The following is a 21429-nucleotide window of genomic DNA, read 5'->3' as shown; positions in this document are numbered from 1 at the left end:
TAGTGAGACAAGGTTTTCCTTTGCAGGAGCCCTGCTGATTTTTCCCCAACAGACTGTATGTCCATGTGCTCAGTGATCTTATTTTTTATTGTAGACAACTCTGCCATTTTCCCAGTGATGGAGGACAGACTCACTGGTCTTTAATTCCATGCATTCCCATTATATCCTTTTTTATTAAGAGGAATTACATTGGCAAGTGGTCAGTCTTCTGACACTGTGGACAGCAGTTCTGAAATGTCACATTTGAATTTCTTTGGGGACCTTGTGTGAATGTCACCTGGCCCTGGTGACTTACCGGCTGTCTGTTTGGTCTAGTACATCCTGTGTAATTACTTGAAATCACTGTAGTTTCTTTGATCTCTCTGCTACGTAGTGTGTCAGGTATGAGAATCTCCCTACCATTGCAAGGAATTAATTGAGTTACTCTGCTGTTGGCTTGGCATCCCTGCAAGTCCCTTCTGTAGTTGTGTCTTATCTTCCTTCTCCAGGTTCTCTTCCTTTCTCAATGCTGTGTCTGAGGAAGAAACATTAAATTGTGGTTAAAGTGTTTTTTAAGATGATTTCCCACTCATTTTTGCAATCACTTCATGGTGTTTGAACTACAGTAAGAACAGTGAGACTTGCTTTAATTTCTTACTGTGATTTTATAAAAGAGAAGCTGGTTGTGGGGGAGCCCCAAATGCATTTGACTCTCTTTTGGACCATGATCCTGGCTACGGATGACACACAATCTGTGCATGCTCCATGCTTTCTTAGGGCTGATTAAAGTACAACCTGTGCTGTTTCCCTGGCTGCAAGTGCTGTCTAGTGTTAAGAGCCGTGTAGCCTTTGTTTCTGAAGTTGCTTTTCTCTTTAAGGAAGGAAAAAAAAGACTGATGGCAGCAAAGCTGGCTCTGCAGATCATTCTCAAGCAGATGACACTTCTGAGGGAAACCAGCCTGATACTGAGCTCTCTGAGCTGGAGAAGGTAGGTGTATACCCCTGGGGATTTGCAAGAAAGACAGACTAGGGAAGGTGGCGTAGAAGCACAAGCAAAAGCTTTGAGAGAGGGGTTGTTCATTTCAGAAGTTAATCACAGCCAAGTGGTTCAACTCTGCTTTCTGACACCTGCCTCCCATCTGAATTTTGAAAATTGTCTGCTGCAGAGGCCAGCCACTCTCCAGCAGGCAGTGTGGCTCAGGACAGTGCAAATGTGCAGGATTATCAATGATATGATTAGTTACTCTCTGGTTAAGACTATGGAAGGTTTCTATTTTAAGCCAGTGTCCCATCTCTCAAATTACTGCAGTAATGTGCCATTCCTAGACTCAGGTCAGAAATTATGAGATCAATCTGGAAAATACAAACCCTGGTAAGGACCGTATCTCCTGCTGATTCTAGTCTGCTTCAGCCATGGGTGCTCTTTTTGCAAATTTTCCTGGAGGTATTTAATCAATGTATTCATGGTAAGGCATCTTTAAAATTATCCATTTTCATCACATGCTAAGAACTATTTCCCAAACCTATCAACTAATGAATTACTGGATTTTATTTCTTGCTCTTTTGAATAAGCTCTTACAGTATTGTCATCGTGTCTGGAATGCAAGACCTGTGTTGGCTGAAAGAGAGAAGCCAGGGAAGTGTGCCCAGCTTTGGGCTCAGCATCCTGGGGGCTGGGATCTCATAAGCATCTCGCAGGGCCCCACCTCTACCACTGTTACTAATAAATGTTATTCAGAGCCCATTTTATCAACTTCAGCCAGGCAAATATGCTTCTACTTCCCTGCTATTGTACAGATATGATAGCTGAGTCAGATATGATAACAAAGTCACTTAAGTTACAGGGAATAAGCAAAGTCTCAGATAGTTTTGGGAAGGAATGTATCTAATCTTTCTTACTTAGAGTACTGGTCCCAGACTAGTCCTTAGATGCTGTGCCCTGCCCAGGACAACAGAATACAGAAACCCTGTTGTGAGCCACAGGTAACATACATCAGCTCCTGCTACAGGGTTGTGGAGCAAATCTTTAAGAACTTACAGACTGTCAACCAGAGGCAACAGAACATCCCATAGTTTGCCGTCCTGTTACTTATAAAATGTTTGCCTTTGTCTCTTGTGGCGCTTATGGTGCAAGCCCAGAATGGGTTTCACAGTGGCCACTGATTCACAGAGGAGATAGCAAAGATTATTCCGGTTTCCTAAGTATTTTTTTTTTCTAGAAAATTTTTAGTAATTTGTATAGTCCAAAATGAAAATGCTTCTGATCCTATGTGCTTGTCTCTACTAGCTATAGTGAATTCTTTTTAGTCTTTGTTTCAACCTGGCACAAAATACAGAAATCTGTGTGAAAAAAATAGTCTTATTTGAGCTAGAAAGTCATATAGTCTTGCAGGTTGCAACCTTAATTCTGCCATTTACTTTTCAGACTGCTGCTGAGAGAGAGGCAGGAAATCCTCTGGCACAGCTGCAGAGCTATCGCCCGTACTTTCGAGAGTTAGACCTCGAAGTGTTCACTGTACTTCACTGTGGGCTGCTGACAAAGTCTGTCTTGGACACAGAGATGCATACAGAGGTGAATGGAACAGCATAAAACCATGCTGAGAAGGCTTGGTGTAACTGCCTCTCTCCGAGGCCTTGACCCTTTCTGTTCCATTAAAATGGACAGAAGATTGATGTTAAAATGTGTTGGTCCAGGGCTATGAGCTAGGTACCAGGACAGAATTTGCCCCCAAAGAAACCAAAGTACTTCAAGGCACTGAGATAAAGAGGACTTTGCTGACAACAACAGACATGTAGTGTAGCAATGTTAAAAACAAAGTCCTATAAATGCTGCAAAAAAGGAAAAAAGGTACAGTATAACATGTATAGACCTAATGAAAAGAAAGGGGCTTTAATATTCAACACTGCTAAGCTGTAGGATGTTAGATACGCTAAGAGGCAGCTTGCCTGTTAAAAAGAACCTATGACATAAACTGCATTGCTGTGGATGTGGAAAGCAGAAGTGCTTAATTTTGGTACCCTCTTTGTAGGCAGGCTGAGTCCATCTGGAGTCTAATTTTGTTAGGCTACAGTAAGATTTGTAAAATGTGAGAAGGCCATGGCAGCCTGGAGTACAGCCTGGCCTGCTCCAAGGACAGCTGTCTCTGCATGCAGGTCACACGCCAACTTGAAGACTGTTTGATAAGTCTCTTGGGCTATATGGCATTATTTCAAATTACTTCTTGAGTATTACTCGGTGAATTTTGTGACTCTTTGGGCTTAAAGCTCTTTTTATCCTTAGGAGCTTATTTTCAATGTCAATGTATATAAATCAGTTCTCTCTCAGTAGTTCAGTGTTACTGACATTGCCTTAGTTATGTTCAGGGCACCAGGCTTGCTTCACGCTTTGAGTAACCAGAACCAATGCCCTATACCTAGAGTGGGGGAGACAGAATCATCTACCAAATAAGTCCATGACTGAGGTTAACTAAGCCAGAAGTCATAATCAGAAAAGGAGGGGGTGAACTTGAGCTTCAAAGCACTACAGTTACAGCTGAGTCCTGGGATTGACTGTTCCTGTAATTGCAGGCTCGTGAATTTGTGCAGCTGGGGCCTGCTGAGCTTTGCTTCCTTCTGGATGACCTGTGCTGGAAGCTGGAACATGTGCTGACCCCGGGCTCCACAAGGAGAGTGCCCTTCCCAAAGGCAAGTATAGCAGCAGCCAGTGGGTCTAGACCTGGGCTGAGGCAGAGCGCATCAGTGGCCTCCAGGCCTTTCCTGAGAGAAATGTTCTTCAGATTTTCACCTAACAGTTAAATGGAAGTCCTGACACCCAGCTGTGTGTCAGAGCAGCACTTGCTCTTTCAAAAGAGACTTCTGTACCACTTCCCTTGCTAAAGCATTTACAACATCTGTTTCTCTGCATGTCTCAGGAAAGGGTATATAACTGAGGGAAAGCCTTGTAGCCTCAAAAGTCGAGTGACCCTTTTCCTAGTCCTCCTTGGGGAGACGGTTCTGCTGTTCACGCAGCAGCTCAGGTGAGGCAGGCCAGGTAGCTGCCGCATCCAACAGAAGCTGCTGCGTCCGTGTTTCAGGTTTTTCTGCAGTCTTTAGAAGAACACCCTGAATACAGTGACCATCCTTGCATTCCTGGCTGATGCCTTCAGGAGGAAAGTAAACATATGTGGCCCACTGCATTAAACTATGAGAAATTCACTCCAGCCTGATGGACTCCATCATATTCCGTGTTTTTTTCTCCTTGTCTTTCTACCTATTTTTAATTCCCATATGCAGAGAATGCCTTCTCTTAGTGTTCGAGTGATTCTATGATTCTATAAAAGAGCTACATGTCATATCAGTTTTATTCTTTCCATTGAATGTTATCCACTTGTCTGAGTTGGTTCTGGTTGTTCAGCAGAAGCCAACTTTCTACTCTGTGACCCTTCCTGACAGAGTGCAGGAATTGCACCGCTCAGAAGCAGTCTAAGAGGTAGTGCTTGATGTGAAGTTATTCCCAAGTAAGGGCGACAAAGTGACTTTAATCTTTTGGTTTTGCTACAGGAAAGAGGCTACAAGGATATTGGCTTTTCCCACCTGTGTCAGAGATCTCCCAAGGAAGTTGCTATGTGTGTGGTCAAGCTACTGAAGCCACTGTGTAATCACATGGAGAACATGCACAACTACTTCCAGGTCAGTGGGCAGCAATTTTGACTCAAAAAAACTGTCAAGTTTTGTCACATCTAAAGCTATTTTTAGTTTTGTTTGTGGGGAAAAAGTGAGTCACTTTGTTTTCTTCAGGTTTTTTAAAAATGGAATTTATGGAAATGGATTCTTGTGCCATTATCTTTCCTTGGAATAGCATTTAATTAATTATTTGTTCTGTATTAAAGGCAGTTCTTATACAAAATCAGGGTGCGGAAGATGAACCAGGAGTGAATATCCAGGAGAACCAACTGATGTCCTCTTGTTACCAACAGCTGTTACTAACTTTTCGCTCCCTGTTTGCCTGGTGAGTTTAAACAAAAAGGTATACAGTCACCTCAATGAGCAAACTCCATTTATTGCTTCCTCTTGTTCCTTCAGTGTTTGTACCCAGCAAATGGCCTGTTGGCTATGCAGAACAACACACTGCAGTGGTTGGAGACTTTTAAGCACTTTTATATTTATGTCAAGCTTCATTGCCTGATCCTGAGCTGAACTAAAACTGTGGGTGATGAAGCATTGACCTGGATAGAAATCAATGTGCTTTTGGGTCAAGACCAGCATAAGTGGCATACTGGCACACCTAGTTGTGCAACTCCCATTCTGCCTAGGGATCTTGGAATTCCTTACCCAGTAAGGCCCCTCATCCTCTGCTAAATTGTCACTGCTGGAATCCTGAGCAATGAAAGAATTTCTTTTGCCAGTGGGAAAGGATGAATGTGTACTTCTTTGATGAAAAGCCTGTGCTGCTGATGCAGTCGAACTGGATTCGTAAATGTCGAACTGAGCCATGCTTGTACAGCCTGGATTTGACCTCTGCATCTGCTAATATAATCCGGGATAGCATCACAGAATTTTTTTTGAACCCTGATTTAGATCTGTGTGTGGAAAGTATTTTACCTTTGTTGTACTTCAAAACCAGTAGTAATTGTGTAAGAAGCGTATGAGGTCTGAGGTCTGCCTCTCCTGTTGGCCACTACTGGAGTCCCAGGGACCCTGATCCACTCCTGACTACTCCTGGATTTGTCATTTTCTCATTAACCAGTATGAATATTGGTTGTTCCTAAGTCTACCTATCTTGTAAACCGAAGAACCTGGTCTACGTTTTAACCACAGGCAGCTCAAGATCAGTTTTGCTGTTCAGTTTGGATAGAGAGTAACATAATTCTGTTTTGCTGCAGGTCAGGCTGAGCTGTCCAGCCACTTGAGTCCAACAACCAATTACAACTCCTTTTGCATATATTTAGCCAAGCACTCTTATATTACCAATTGTTAATTAACTTGTGTGTTAAAGGTGCGCTTGAGTGTTACCATTATCATGTCCATGTGTTCAGTCTATAGATCTAGAATGCAGATGCATTTGAGCATTTCCAGAATGCATATCCTCACTGAATGATTTCAAAGACACTGGTAGTTCAAAGAATTAATGAAGATCTCTACAGTTTTCCTCCCTGTTAGGCTCCTACCTGTTGTGCAAGAGGTGACCAGCCACTACCACTGCACTTGCATAGCAACTGTCATTATACATCCTCTTCTTTTCAGGTCTGCATAGCATTGTTTTAGTATATATGGACCTTCACTTATGTGAAATGGCCTGTTCCCACCAAGCCAGGTCTGCAATCTAACTGAAAAGTTAGTATTGTGAGTGCACAAGGTTTTCCATTCCCATGCAGTTTTCAGTTTTTTGTGTCCCCTTATAACTTTCATATTGCAGGGCTCTCCTTGTGTGTCCAGCTTCTTTATTTTTCATGTTGCAGAAATATGCCCGGATAGGGTTTTGTGTCTGATACCTCTCTTCCTTCTAGTCTGATGATGAACTGGATTTTTTTTTTTTCCCCCCCTCAGGAATGGTTTTTCTCAGCATGAAAATACTGACTTGCTAAGGTCAGCTCTCCAGGTGCTTGCAGACAGGCTAAAGCCAGGAGAGACAGAGTTTCTTCTTCTCGAGGAGCTGATAAGGTAGAATCAGTATTTCCTAAGCTCTGAAAGGGATGAATTTCAAGTAGTTTCCCCTGTTTTGTGTGGGCACTATGGGTAAATGTGTGTTTTGGGAGCTCTCACAGAGACTACACTAGCTTCAAACAGAGCTTTATATTTAATTGAATGGCAGTGCAGTCAATCCTAATGAAAAGGAACTACTGGATTATAAATTATGCATTGATCTATGGATCTCATTTGTTTGTATGCTATTTGAGATGGGGAGATTACTGGGATTCACAGAAGGAATGAGTATGTTCTGGATAGTTAAAATGCTTACAGCAGCACTAGGCAAAAGCAGTATATAAAGATGTGGCTAGACTTAGAGTGACTGGGGCTTGAGAAAAGTTTCTCAGTGACTGAATTTTTATCTACTAGAGGCTGACTACCCCTTCAGAAAGGCACTGCCAGAGATAAAATACTGGGCTAGGGAGACCTTGGATCTGAGGTGGTCTAATACTTCCTTTTTATTTATGTGTTTCTACACTGGTTTTACCTTTCCCTTTCCTGTCATCCCCAGTGAAAGTTTTCACTACCTACTGAATTTCCAGCAGAGTGTTCCCAGCTTCCACTGTGCATTCATCCTCACTCAGCTCCTGATTGCCATCGCTGAGAAACCAATGACTGGCTGGAAGAAAGAGAAAATGGGTAATGTGTGAAGAACCTCTAATCTCAGATTAGTTTTCTTGCTGTGCTTTGCTTTTGTAAATCATGGGTTCTATCTCTGGAGTGCATCTTTTGAGGGAGAAATTGCCCTTTGGTATCCAAGTAATCTCACTGGGCGAACAGTCCTAGCTGTTAGTAAAAGGAACAGCAGTAAATATATTGGAACCTCTTTAGTATTTGTTTTGCTGTGCCTCAGTCACATGCAGGAAGGCAGACTCCAGCTCTCTTAGATGATGTTTTTAAAAATCAGAGCCTGGCGGCTTTAAGAGTTCTAAGAACAAGCCTGCTGTTCAATTTTGGTACCAGTTCAATCACTGATTATAGAGATGATCATAGACTTAATCCAGTGTAGCTTCCTACTGTAAGTACAGATGTCTGTGACAGCTCATCTCCAAAAATTATGGAAATGAACTGCAAATACAGCTGTTACTTCAGGGCAGAGAGAGGAAAGCCTATATGTTCTTAACCCCATGCAACAAACATTTTCAATTAAGAGAGCTCTTCACATGGATTAGGACCTGTTCTGTAAGAGGAACAGCATTCAAGCAGATAAGGCATAGACATGTGTGCAGGGAATACACAAGAAAATTAGTTGGTCTCCACTTTCACACACTGAAATCAAGACTCCAGACAGTCACCTCTTAGCCATACCTTGTCAGACTAAGACACTTCTAGAATTTGTCCTTCTCAGATCATAGCCACTCAGAATTGTAAATTCCCTAGTTTGAGATTATTTTACTATTTTAAACAGTCCCACACTGGGAGAACTACCCACTGAGTGTGGCAGGGAATAATCAGTTTTAACTAATAATCTCCTGGTTTTAAACATTTCTGCAAGAGACAGACAGGTTTCTTAGGAGTTTTGATTTAACAAATCTGTTAACTTCAAACTTGCCTGTTCACATTTATTATTGTAGTGCTGTGGCCAAAAAGTCAAGTCACTTGTTACTGGAAATCCATTTCTAGAAATGGATGCCCTAAGGGTTCCATATTGTCTAATTAAAAACAAACAGTTGGAACATTGTAGGAGCTACCAAACAAATAGGGTTTAACATAACTTTGTCAGGGAGAAATGGCCAGAGATGGATCACAGTTCTGATGTGAACAGGTATTCCAGACCAGGAACACATCGGGTGTGCATATATTTTATTATCACGATATATGGCCTTGTGGCCTTACTGCTTTTTAGGGGAAATGCATCCTCACCTACCAAAGTTCAGGCATATTGAGGGGTAGCAATATTGTGATATTTCAAAAAGCCATTTGGACACACTGCCTTTATATGGAAGAAGGAAACTGTCTTGGATTCTTCCTTCAGTAAGTTATCCCTTATCTTTTACAGCTTCACTAGCAAAGCAGTTCCTCTGCCAGTCATGGGTGAAGCCCGGTGGAGACCGAGAGAAGGGCAGCCAGTTCAACAGTGAGCTGTATACTGTGCTCTGGTAAGGCTCAAGCCATTGTCTCAAGTGTGCCAAGACACTCCTTTTTTCCTAATAATTACTCGTGCTGCAGAGGAATGACCCCTCTCAATCATAAGCTGTCTGGAAGAGAAGGATCTGGGGATTCTCATTGACAAGCAGCTGAACATGAGCTGGCAGTGTGCCCAGGTGGCCAAGAAAGCCAATGGCATCCTGGCTTGTATTAGAAATAGTGTGACCAGCAGAAGTAGGGAGGTGATAGTCCCCCTGTACTCTGCACTGGTGAGGCCACACCTGGAGCATTGTGTCCAGTTTTGGGCACCTCAATACGATAGATGTTGAGGTGCTGGAGCGGGTGCAGAGGAGGGCAACGAAGCTGGGGAAGGGCCTGGAGAATAAATCCTATGAGGAGTGATTGAAGGAGCTGGGACTGTTCAGTTTGAGGAAGAGAAGGCTGAGGGGAGACCTCATCACTCTCTACAGCTACCTGAAAGGACATTGTAGAGAGGTTGGTGCTGGTCTCTTCTCACAGGTGATTAGTGACAGAACAAGAGGGAATGGCTTTAAACTGCAACAGGGGAGGTTCAGACTGGACATTAGGAAAAAATTTTTCACAGAAAGAGTGGTCAGACAGTGGAATAGGCTGCCCAGGGAGGTGGTGGAGTCACCATCCCTGGATGTGTTTAAGGGTCGTTTAGATGAGATGTTGGGGGATATGGTGTAGGGGAGAACTTTGTAGAATAGGGCTGATGGTTGGACTTGATGATCCCAAGGGTCTTTTCCAACCTGAATGATTCTATGATAACCCTCATACTTACACAGTTTGGCCTAAAGCACAGCTTCTACAGCACTGAAAGGCAGTGAGTGGTAGGAAGAATTGTTAGCCATTGGCCACAGAAGCATGTTTGGACCTCATGTTTGCTAGACTATAGCTTGTCAGTATACATCAGCACATCTATACATGTATGTGTGCATACCTGCACATATAAGTGTGGATCTGGACCAAAGTGGCTGTTTTTTTCACTAAACTGAAAGAGACTTTCACTAAACTGAGACTTTAACTCTCACTAAAGTCAAGGAGAGCAGGACTGCGTATTGGGTGAAACACAATGACAGACTCCTGGGATGGTTGAGGTTGGAAGGGACCTTGGGAGGTCACCTTGTTCCAGCCACCCTGCTCCAGTGTTCAGTCAGTTTTCAATCCACCTCACTGTGCTCATCCAGCCCATCAACAGCTACTTTTACAGGAGACAGTGTTGAAAGCCTTACGAGTCAAGGTAAAAAATATCCACTACTCTCCCCTCATCTACAAGACAGAGTCATTTCATCAAAGGTTACCAGGCTGCTCAGACATTACTTCCCCTTGCTGAATCCATGCTGACTACTCTTAATCACCTTCTTGTCCTTCATGTGCCTGGAAGTGTTTCCAGGATAGTTATTCCACCATCTTCCCATGGATCAAGGTGCAGCTGACTGGCCTGTAGTTCTCTGGGTCTTTCCTCCTGCCTATCTTGAAGACAGGAGTGCCATTTGCTTTCCTCCAGCCCCAGGCACCTCTCCCAACCACCATCGTCATTCAAAGATAATTGAGAGTAGCCTCACAATGACATCAGCCACCTCCCTCAGCACTCAGAGCCTGTGGACATATGTGTGTCCAGTTTGCTTAGCTATTTCCTAACCTGATCCTCTTCTACAAAGTCTTCCTTGCTGCAGACTTACCCCTGCTCTGAGGCATGGGACTTCTGGAGGCCAGTTTTGCTAGTAAAGACTGAGGTGATGAAGGCATTCAGTCCCTTACCACATACATCAGCCTTCTCCATGTCCTGTGTCACCAGGCCCCTGCCCCATTCAGCAGTGGACCCACATTTTCCCTGGTCTTCCATTTGCTACTTATGTACTTAAAGAAGCCCTTCTTATTGCCCTTGACACCCCTCGCCGTAGTCAACAGCTTCAACTCCAGGAGGGCTTTGGCGTTCCTAACTACGTCTCTGCAGGCCTGGACAGTGTCTCTATATTCCTCCCAGGTTACCTGTCTCTGCTGCCATCTTCTATATACTCCCTTTTTGTGTCTGAGTTTTGCCAGGAGCTCCTTGTTCATCTATGCAGGCCTCCTGGCATTTTTGTTTGACTTTCTGCTCTTTGGGGTGGACTGTTCTTGAGCTTGGAGGAGGTGATCCTTGAATATCAGCCAGCTTTCTTGGACCTTTCTTCCCTCTAGGCCCTTGCCCCATGGCAAGAAGGTCCGTGAAGAGGCCAAAGTCTGCCCTCCTTAAGTCTGGGGTTATGATCTTGCTGTTTGTCCTGCTCCCTCCTCTCAGGATCCTGAACTCCACCATCTCATGGTCACTGCAGCCAAGGCTGCCTTCGACCTTCCCATCCCCAGAGCCCTTCCTTGTTTTGAAGTGTGAGGTTCAGCAGAGCACCTCTCCTCATCAGCTGCTCTGTCACTTGTTTCAGGAAGTTGTCATCGATGCTCTCCAGGAACCTCCTGAATTACTTGTGCCCTGCTGTGCTGGCCTTCCAGCAGGTATCATGGTGGTTAGTCCCCCATGAGGACCAGGGCTTGCAAACATGGGGCTACTTCTAGCTGTCTGTAGAAGACTTGATTTGCTTATTCCTGATCCAGGTGGCCTATAGCAGACACCCACTACGAAGTCACCCATATTGGTTGCCTCTTTCATCCTTACCTGTAAGCTCTCAGCTGGCACATCACCCCCCCTCAGGCAGAGCTCCATGCATTCCAGCCGTTCTCTCACATAAAGGGCAACTCCATCTCCTTTTCGCTGCCTGTTCTTCCTAAATACAAAAGTGAGGAAACATTAAATCCAGGTTTGTTTCAGATCATGGTAGCTTTTAATGACGTTACTGTGACAGTTTGAAGTATTGCTTCAGATTTCCTACATATGATTGCCTTTGGCATAAGAATGAGCTTGGCAATTTCAGGCCACATGTTGCAGGTAGGGCAGTGTTCAAGAACTTGCTGTGTAATTCTGCATAATATTTACTGATGAACTAATGGTTCCAAAATGGTTTTGGATTTAGTGTCTACTTGGAGCACACAGACAACATCTTGAAATCTATAGAAGAAATCTCCAGTGTTGGTGTTCCTGAACTGATCAACTCTGCCAAAGATGGATGTTCTTCTACTTATCCTACGCTAAGCAGGTAATTATATCAATAGAGACTTTGAATTTCATAAGATACACAATGGCAACTTCTGCTTTTTAATACTAATTTTCTTATTTTGTGGTCTATTATGGTTTCAAGTTAGTACTGCTGTGGACTACTCTAGGCATCTGTAAACATTCTTTTGGCAGTACACAACAGGTTAATACATGGTTAGCTTTATGTCAAGGTGGAATGGCCTTGTGCATTAACACAATGTTGAATTTATTATTTGTGAGCCATTTTAATCGGAGACTGAACTGCTGTCTGTCGTCAGGTACGTTGCCTCTTTCTGTGCTCCTGTGGTGGTATAAAGCACTCTAAAAGTCAGCCTCAGAGGCCTGGGGTGGCTGTAGGCAATCCTGGGCTGGTATGCTGTGTGCAAAAGGACACTCGGGTGTTTCTACTCCTACCACAGGAATTTGGAAGCACAGTTTACACAGGGGTGGCCAAAGTTCCTGCACTTTGGAACTACCAAAATCATGTTACGCTGACAGCTGCAAACCTTTTGCTGTGTATCCCCCAGCGCTATGAAGAAGTGGGTGGTGTCTGTGTGTGGTTCCCACTGGGGAAGTGGTAGTGACTTCCCAGGATTCTCCATCTGTCTGGGCAACGAGGCTGAGCTAGACGTGCTTATGAGTCCTAGGGTTGATCTTCTGCGATTTCCTAGGGAGAAGGATGCCCAGCTGGGTAACTGTCAAGTTTTCCATATTGTTCTGTGGACAGGAAGCCTATCTAGATGCTCAGAGCTGGCTTTTAGCTTTGCTCTCACTTTCTCCACAGGCAGACATTCCCGGTTTTCTTCAGAGTAATGATGGCTCAGCTAGAGAGTTCAGTGAAAAGCATCCCAGCTGGGAAACCATCAGACTCGAGTGAGGTAGGAAAATAAATGCACTGGACTCTTTGAGGGGAAGAAGACATAAGTTAAACTGTACAGTACAATAAAGACGTATAAATTGGAAAGGAATCTACTTCTGAACTTTGTCTAGGAAATGCAGGCAGACAGCTTCATTCATCAGGCAAAACTGTTATATAAGGTAACATATAAGTAGCATCCTTTTCTTCTGGTTTGTTCCATGTCAAAAATCCAGTAAATCCATCAGAAGCTATAACCAGAAAACAGGTAGTAATCAGCAAAATACTAAGCTGTGCAGTTGGTCTGCATGCCTGTGTGGGAGCACAAAATTATTTTGCAACCAAGAGCTGCTCTGAGAGCAAGGAAGTGTGTTAACTCTTGGCATTCTAAGCCATGTGAGCACTGATGAGGCCATTAAGTGGTTTTGCTGTGATAAATCTGCCTGTGGTGAAGCTTTGTTCCTCTGTCTTCAACAACAGCAATGCTTTGGGTACAGCAAATGCTGAGAGAGCATCCAGCAAGGTGAGAGGAAATACATCATCGTGGGTTATTGACCCCTTTTGTCCCATTAGGTGCAACTGGAGAAGCTGCTGCGGTGGAACATTGCTGTGAGGATTTTCCATATCCTCGTTAACTTGGTCAAGGTGAGGGTCTGGCTGTTTTTCTGACTTTACCTTCAGATTCCCAGCAAAGTCCAGTGTACCCAGGTTCATGAGCACAAGGGAAAAATGTGAAGTATGGCTGACTAGTGGAACAACCTGGAGGTGGTAAATAAAGCTAGTTATAATCTGTGTGCAAGGGTTTCCATTTAACTTTCACTTCAATACTACTTAATTCTTACAGCCTGCACATCTTACTAACATAGTTCTCGCACAAACAGTAAGTCTGCACAAAGACCGGATGATGTAAGGAAGTGCAGAAAAAAAGGCTGAATGAACACCCCAGTTCCCTAGTACAGTGTTTTGTGTCTGACAGTATGCTGCCAGCTGTGGAAGAGGCAGATGGGAGAAACCCTCTTTCAGGTAGATCTGGAATAACATCTGACAAAAGGAAACATTCTGATGTACTTGGCTGAAGGCAGGCTAATACTCTGAACAGGATGCTTGGATTCAGTGCTTATCTGATAGCCCTCAGCTTCACTTGCTCTTCTGGTAACATACAATCTTCCTTTGAATCCTGCTGACAATTCATGTCATCCTGTGGTGATGAACTCCAGAGGGCAGCCCCACTGCATGAAATGTGCCCGTCCATCAGTTTTGGTGTTGGTACATTCAGTGTCATGTGATGTACACTCAGTCAGTGATGGTGTTTTGGGCAGAAGGTGATGGGTACAGCTGCACTTTTCTCCTTGCTTAGGCTGATCATTACTGTTTGCTTTTATCATATCCCAAGTGATGATTGGCAAGTTCAGCTTATGAGCTCTGGTGAATTGAGCTGGATTCTTCTATGCAGCAGCCTTCACTGGAGCCCTACCTGTGCTCCAGATGCTTTTTGAGAGCATAAAGGGTAGAGCTGGACCAGCTAGTGCTGTTTTGCAATCCATAGCAGCATCAGGGTACCTTCACAGCTCTCACTCACATCTGTGTGCTATGCCAGTTAAAATGTTCACTAATTATTTATAGAATTGGTCACTGGCAAAAACATATAGGCAAATGTGTACCAGAAGAAAGCCTTCAAGAGAGCTGAGACCATCTGTTCCATTTCTTTGTTTGCTGTTGGACCACAGCTGTGTGTGACCTCCTCAGTGATGCCTGGTGTCTTTTGCCAGCTGGCACCGTTAATGTAATAGCTTCATTATTTCCTCCAAAATACATTATTATGCACGTCTCAGTTTTTACTTCGTCCGTTATGTGGTTACTTGCCCATCAGCTGGACTTGGGTCTCTTGGGTCCCAAATTATTAGGAACTTCAGACTTGTTGAGATAATTTTGTGCCATCTGCAAAAGGTGCACCTAGATCAGCACATAACCATCCTGCCAAGCACTTCCTTCCACCTGACAGCCACTACTTCCTACGCGCTTATGCAGTGTTCCCTGTTGAAACTTGAGAATGGATGTTGCCTTAGAACAGGTTTTGCACTTTAATGAAGGGTATATAATGAAGGGCTACCTTTAATTGGCTGCTATGCTTACATTGTTTCCTTTAGACTTGTGGACTGATCTGGCTCTTTTTTTCTCTCGCCCAAGCAGGTATTTGACAGCAGGCCTGTACTCAGCATCTGCCTGAAGGTAAGCAAGAATTCAGAATAACCAGAGAGAGCAGTTTACCAGCTTTCTTGAATCATTGCCTCCAGTGGAGTAGAGTGGTTACTGAATTCTCTGGAAGAAGCAGATACTGTTTCTTATACCTTTAACTGTGTTCCACTAATCCTCATTTTACAGCTCGACCACAGTGAACTTACTGCAATGGGCATTACTGACTTTAGACCCTTCCCCCTCTCTCCTTTCCCTGTGGTACTCCGAATGAGAGGAGACATCACAGCAGACAGGTCTCCCTTGGAGCCCCAAAAGATCATGTGTTCCTCTGCAACTCTCCCTTTTCTGACAAGGACTCATATATATGAATAGTGATTCAGTTCAGTTTTATTCCCAGTTTGCTAGTGAATAAAACCAGGGATGTGTACAATGATGAGACCTTGTCCTTCTAGCCTCTTTGCAGTGATTAAAGTGGGACCTTTTACTGGTCCTGTATATTCCAATACAGCCTTCACATGAATACAGTCTTTTACTAAGTGAGAACAGTGTCTGGAGTAGCTTGAAAGAATGTATCATTATCTTATCTGACTGTGTGATGGTTCTTTGAAAAGGAATTTAAATTTGTCTTTGGATATATTTATTATTCTCTTATAGTTCGGCCGTCTCTTTGTAGAAGCGTTTCTGAAGCTTGCCATGCCTCTCCTGGACTACAGCTTTAAAAAGCACAGGGTAAGCCTTTTGGAGACAGAACTGTCTGGAACCAGTTGGGAAGCATGACAGATGCTTGCTAGAAGGAGATTCCTGTCTCTGGTCACGTGTTGGCATGACGCTTGTGACACTTCATGACAGACATGTCTAATGTCTCCAGCTGTGCTTTGCCCTGTTTACTTGCCCCTCCAGTGCTCTCTCAGCAAAGAGATCACTGTTTCCCAACTTGCTGTCACTCTTCTGGTTGGATGGCTTCACTGTTAGCAAAAAGAAGCCCTTTCAACTTCCATCTCCTTCGAAAGTTATTACCACAAAGGTGTCACTCAGAGGAGGAAGCTCACGTGAGCAGTCACGTTGGTGAGGGCTTGTGGTCCAGAGGTGACACTGATGTCTCTGCAGTAATTCTTGGAGCTCTGAGCAGGACAACGTGCATGAGTGCAGATGGACAGGCCAACCTTGCTGCACTACACGACAAGCAAGAACAGTTCACTTACTCCCCCTGTTTTGTTGCAAGACAATCCAGCTTTGTCAGTGAGACTCATTCTTTGGCTTAATCTTCACAATTTGTCTCTCTGATAGATAACTCCTTTCTAATGCAAATGTAGGATCTGTTCTCATGGATGTTTGAGGGAATGAGGTTATCAAACAGGTATCTAGTCATTGCCACTGGACAATAGAAAGTGCCACGGAATTTGGTCAATAGAGAGGATTGATATCCAGAGTTTGTGTTGGATGCACTTCAAACACCACAATCTAGCAGTATGTTTTATACCTTTCCTCTGGTTCCCCTATTTCAGAAGGTTGTACTCAAGGCAAGATGTGACAAGATTGTCTTGATTTTAATTGCCCCACTTTCACTGATACACGTTCATTCAAAACTCTGATTCAAAATCAGTTTCAGTTCAAAGTGCTTGGTCTTATGACATGTGGTCATACTTTTATTACCAGTTACTTGACTTAGAATGCACAGTGCAAGTCTCCTCTGGCTTCATCCTGTTCATCTGATGTTTCCTGCATATGTGCATCATATCTCCATCCTATAACCCTTTGAAAGGATTGCTAGGACTGATACTGTTTCATTATTCTTGTTTCCCTTATGGAAAAGTCCTTTGAGAATGATTTGCTGGTCTACTTCTTTATTGCAGGATGATGTGCAGAGTTTGCTGAAAACCTTGCAGCTGAGTACCAGACAACTTCATCACATGTGTGGCCATTCCAAGGTAAGATAAGTTCTAATTGCAGCACAAATTCCTGTCCTAAGGTCGATTTATTTCCCTTCCACTGCTTTTCCAGGGCATAGGCAGGTTCTACTTGCAGGTTTCCAATAATGTCTGTACAAGCAAAAACTCCGAGAGGAGGAGAAACAGCCTTGGTTAATGGCCTGAAATTGAAGTATTTGGTCTGGAAGTGGCTGACTTGGATGTCAGATGAGGCTAGCATACTCTTTTGGGACAGAGGTTCTTGACATCTTTGATTGTTGGTATCTGTAAGGGAGTGTTTCTGAGGACACAAGCTAAGACCTTAGAGACCTTGCGTATAAAGTATAGCTGCTGGATGGATAACATGGGAAAGAAGCTTTGGCAAAGATCAACGGCCTTGTGAGTCAGAAGAGTCGGCCACAGGAGGTGGACAAGAGGAAAACCTTACTCTAAGTCCTCTTGAGGTGCCTTTTTGGCATTGTTATGTTGATAGTAGGGAAGAGGGAAAAGGGAGGGGAGGAAGGTGGTAAAACGCAACCAGTCTGCCAGTCTCTCTGCAGGAGACTTGGGGTGGGAAGGAAGGAGAGGATTAGCACCCTGCTTACAGCATGGAGAGCTGGTGCTTGTCGCAAGAGAGAATCACATGGGAGAAGGCAGTTAGAAAGAACTTCATGTGTGCTGCTTTGTTCCTGTTAGACGCCTAAGAGGTTAAAGAACACATGTCTGAGAAGGGCGCTTTACCAAAGTAGTTGAAGCTATTAGCATGGCTCCTCAAGATAGATTTGCTACACATGTAGTCCAGAGCTGGCATCAGGAGCATAAAAGCCTAGCTGGAGATCAGAACATGCCACTGCAGCTATCGGCATAGGGGAGAATTGGCACAGACCCTGCTAAAAAGTCCTTCTTGTGTTTGAAAGTGAAATCCTCATGCCTGCTTTAAGTCACAGTTCACCTTGTAAACAGGATAGCATTACTGCAGCTTGCAATCTCTTGTCTGTCTTTGCACCTGACTGGCATTTTCAAGCGCTGTGTCCCCTGGTCCCTGTTAGCATATAACTGCAGTTAGTGAACACCTGTGTTTTACCACTGCTCTTGTATCTTGCAATCTGATTAGGTCTCTGTGCCAAATTATTTCTGCAAGAATGAGAAGGCAGCAGCTGAATCTAGGCAAATAAATGTATGCAGTGAAAGCTCCATGCCTGTTTGAAGAGGAGTTGACACCAACATTTGTTAAACCAGTCTTGATTTCACTTTCATACGAAACTAGTAGATGCTCACTGACGTACCATGCGGTGTTACCTAAGATTTGCTACTCTCCCTCAATAATGAGTGTCTTTAAAGAACATCACACAGCAGCAATCAGCTTCACCTATAACTTCCTAAGTATTTGTTGTTTACTCTTCCACACCAAGCCTCTCTCCTGTTTACATATCTAATGCTGGACATAAGGACAGTTTCTGGAGACAGATTTTTGCAAATGCCATGGTACTTTGCTGAGTCTCCAAACTGCCTGCGGACAGTTGGGCAGGTTCCAAGACCCAGGGAGCACCATGATTGTTGATTGTGTCATTAGCGAGGTTTTCCCTGATTTGGTTCTGATTAGTGCTGCTGATGGCTGGGCCCTGCCTGTCACACAGGCTGGAGAACAGATTGCTCTTGGTACTCAGTTACACATTCCCTGTTGGCAGAACACGAAGCAAAGCAGTGTCCCTCTTCCCAGGCATGTTGAACTCTTCCAAGAAATGAAGCTGCTCTGATTTCAGAGTATAGCTAATGAGAGCATCTTAATGCAAGCAGGTTACAAAGTTTTCTCGTGAAAGAGGAAAATACTTATGCACAAAATAATTGTTTATGGCTCTTGGCAACTTGTCTGGTTTAGCAGTGACTTTGTTCTGTACTGCAGATCCAAGCCTAGCAGGAACCGATGCTCACCTGGAGCTAAATCTCACACAATACCTGGCATAGCTGCCCTTCCTCAGCTGGGTTTTGCTTACAGCAACTCCATCTGTTCCCTCCTGTCCTAGTTCTCCGAAAGCCAGAGCCTCTTTGGTCTGGAGAGGTTGGCTTTGGAGTTTATAGTGCACACACATTCCACGTAGCTAGTGTAAAGGAATTGCATCAGGCACTGAGCAAGAAAAGATTGTCATTGCAGTGGTTTATTCAACACCTTTCTCATTCTTTCTTCTCTGTGCTTGGGAATTCAGCAATTTCCTGACATGAAACTCCCTCCAGTATTACTATGCAGCTTGTGGCTATCAGCAAGTAGCGATCTCCCTTCCTAGGTAGGTAGTTTTGGAGTCTGGCCACTGGTTGCTTTTTGCTTTGGACTGGAACGGTGTGATTGTGCACTGCTGACCTCCATAGATAACTCTGCTATTTCACCAGCAATAGCTTGTGTGCGAGTCAGACTTAACTCAAACGTTATCAGCTGCACACACCACCAGCACCAGCAGCAATGCAGCTTCCAGATATTCACGTGCAAGCAAGCTGGGACTGCCATGAGCAAGATGGCAGCAGTGCAAGATCCGTGCTGACGAGCTGTGTGTTGTTCTTGGAGAACAGAGAAAGTGACACCAAGCTGTTGCTGAGATGATGGAGCAAAGAAAAAGCAGATTCTCAAAATAATTTCCCAAGGGTCAGCAGAATTCATCTGACTTGGGTAGAGGAGTTACTAGCCTCTCTCTCCAAGGTGCATAAGAAGAGCTGAGGCTCCTTCTATTTTTATCCAGAGCGGATATGGCTGTTTTGATTGTTGCAAAGGATCATTTTGCTGCCTTAGACAAAATGCTTAGCTGAGTTTTATTTTTTAACAAAAGCTGTAAAAGAATTTGACCAAGAAATGATGTAATCTGGGCAAGCTCTGTGGGGATTGTGTCCCGTTCCTCCCACTTGTATAACCAATGGCTTTTTAAATAGCCAGAATATTTAGGCAAGAATCAATCGTAGTCATGTTTTACTGTTTCATATTTAGATTCACCAAGATATTGGACTGACCAACCACGTGCCTTTGTTGAAGAAGTCACTGGAGCAATTTGTATACCGAGTGAAGGCAATGCTGGCGTTCAACCACTGCCAGGAGGCGTTCTGGGTGGGCATCCTTAAAAATCGGGATCTTCAGGTGAGAATCACTGTTCTGCCTGGGGCAATTAAAATGTGGGAAAGGACAATGCTCACCCTGCCTAGACAACTGTGACTCTGCCCTTGTGTGTGGGTGGAGCTAAAAGGCCAAATTCTATGTGACCATATTACAGTCATGTCTAGTGCAGCAGAAAGAAGTGTTTTATTGCAAGATTAAGGGCCTGCATCTCTGTGGGCTTCCTTGCCGTGAGGCTCTCACACTGAAGCAGTCAGTTTTTATTGTTCGTAATGAGTGGGTATGGGGGATCCTTCCTCTGCTCGGTGGCAAGAACTACGCGCAAAGAAGGGAAGAGGTAAAGGTCACTTGAACACCTCTTCACACCTGTGTGCGGCTTTAACAGAAGCCAATCCTGGCCATTCTCTTCTTTGGCTGTAGAAGCAGGACAGAAATGCTGCTTTTTCCATTCCATGCTCGCACGCTTTGGCCGCTCCGCACACACTCAGTACAGGTCTTTTGCGTTCAACTCAGGGAGAGGAAATTTTGTCTCAAGCCGCCGAAGAAAGGGACTCCGATGAGGAGGACTCCGCAGAAAGTCCAGCTGAGGTACCACTTCTGAGGCGAGGCTGCCCGCTGCTACGGGCGACTCGGTCGAAACGCTTGTTATAACGCCAAGGCGGCGGGGGGAGCGGGGCGGCGGGACGGGCAGCCTCGGCTCTGACGGTGGTGTCCCCCGCAGGAGTCGAGCGGCAGCGCCAGCGACGATGACACCGCGGCCGGGCCGGGCCCCTCTCCCCCGGCGCCCTGAGGCGGCGGCGGCGGCGGCGGCGGGTGGGGCCTGGGGCGGCACTGGGGGCGGCTTTGCCCGCCGCCGCGCAGGCGCGGGGGGGGGGGGGGGGGGGGCGGACGTATCTCCGCGCAGGCGCGGTGCGCCCGGGGGTGGCGGCGGCGGCGGCGGGGCGGCCATGTCGGTGCAGGAGGACCCGGTGCAGCGGGAGATCCACCAGGACTGGGCCAACCGCGAGTACATCGAGGTGATCACCAGCTCCATCAAGAAGATCGCGGACTTCCTCAACTCCTTCGGTGAGGGCGGCGGGGCGGTGGCGGGGGGGGATGGTGGCGGTGGGCCCGCCCGCGGTCTCTCACTGCCGCCTCCCCGCAGACATGTCGTGCCGGTCCCGGCTGGCCACCCTGAACGAGAAGCTGACGGCGCTGGAGCGCAGGATCGAGTACATCGAGGCCCGGGTGAGCAGCGGGGCTCGGGCCGGCGGCGGGGGGCTCGACCCGGGCCCGGCCCTGGCTGAGGCGTTTCCTTTTCCCGGCAGGTCACCAAGGGCGAGACGCTGACATAGGCCTGGGGCGGCCCCGGGCCCCCCCCACCCCGCCGGAGCGCCGCCGCCACCCCACAGCCTGCTCGGGGCCTGCCGCCGCCACCGCCGCCTCTGCTTGTGTTGCCAATAAACCGCTGTGCTCCTGCCCTGCCTGCTCTCTGCCTGCCCGCCTGCCTGCC

The 21429-nt window shown here is 45.3% G+C and overlaps 2 protein-coding genes across 2 annotated transcripts in view; both read left to right on the top strand.

Annotated features, from left to right (window-relative positions):
- The window catches only part of FANCD2 (FA complementation group D2), a 55023-nt gene extending 34256 nt beyond the window's left edge, over positions 1–20767 (top strand). The window contains exons 28-44 of the mRNA XM_074878832.1: positions 858–967; positions 2405–2551; positions 3547–3663; positions 4519–4647; positions 4848–4966; positions 6505–6618; positions 7157–7284; positions 8645–8744; positions 11763–11885; positions 12669–12762; positions 13314–13385; positions 14931–14969; positions 15591–15665; positions 16790–16864; positions 19815–19961; positions 20451–20525; positions 20659–20767. Coding sequence (XP_074734933.1) covers positions 858–967; positions 2405–2551; positions 3547–3663; positions 4519–4647; positions 4848–4966; positions 6505–6618; positions 7157–7284; positions 8645–8744; positions 11763–11885; positions 12669–12762; positions 13314–13385; positions 14931–14969; positions 15591–15665; positions 16790–16864; positions 19815–19961; positions 20451–20525; positions 20659–20727 — 1733 coding nt within the window. The 3' untranslated portion in view covers positions 20728–20767. The remainder of the gene's footprint in view (positions 1–857; positions 968–2404; positions 2552–3546; positions 3664–4518; positions 4648–4847; positions 4967–6504; positions 6619–7156; positions 7285–8644; positions 8745–11762; positions 11886–12668; positions 12763–13313; positions 13386–14930; positions 14970–15590; positions 15666–16789; positions 16865–19814; positions 19962–20450; positions 20526–20658) is intronic.
- Positions 20768–20839: 72 nt separating this feature from the next.
- On the top strand, positions 20840–21396 carry BRK1 (BRICK1 subunit of SCAR/WAVE actin nucleating complex). Its single transcript, XM_074879385.1, has 3 exons — positions 20840–21002; positions 21082–21164; positions 21245–21396. Exons 1-3 carry the CDS (start codon positions 20885–20887, stop codon positions 21269–21271), a joined length of 228 nt encoding a protein of 75 aa, XP_074735486.1. The 5' UTR covers positions 20840–20884; the 3' UTR covers positions 21272–21396.
- The last annotated feature ends 33 nt before the right edge of the window (positions 21397–21429 follow it).

Source organism: Strix uralensis, chromosome 10 (assembly GCF_047716275.1).
Source record: "Strix uralensis isolate ZFMK-TIS-50842 chromosome 10, bStrUra1, whole genome shotgun sequence".
Classification (NCBI taxonomy): domain Eukaryota; kingdom Metazoa; phylum Chordata; class Aves; order Strigiformes; family Strigidae; genus Strix; species Strix uralensis.
Note: the sequence above shows the minus strand (reverse complement) of the source record. Positions and strands in the feature narration are given on the sequence as shown.

Excerpts from the sequence above, each read along its gene's own strand:
- BRK1 (XM_074879385.1), top strand. The coding sequence starts at position 20,885 with ATGTCGGTGCAGGAGGACCCGGTGCAGCGGGAGATCCACCAGGACTGG. Across the intron at positions 21,003-21,081 it reads GGACTTCCTCAACTCCTTCG|ACATGTCGTGCCGGTCCCGG; the intron begins GTGAGGGCGGCG and ends GCCTCCCCGCAG. Across the intron at positions 21,165-21,244 it reads TCGAGTACATCGAGGCCCGG|GTCACCAAGGGCGAGACGCT; the intron begins GTGAGCAGCGGG and ends TTTTCCCGGCAG.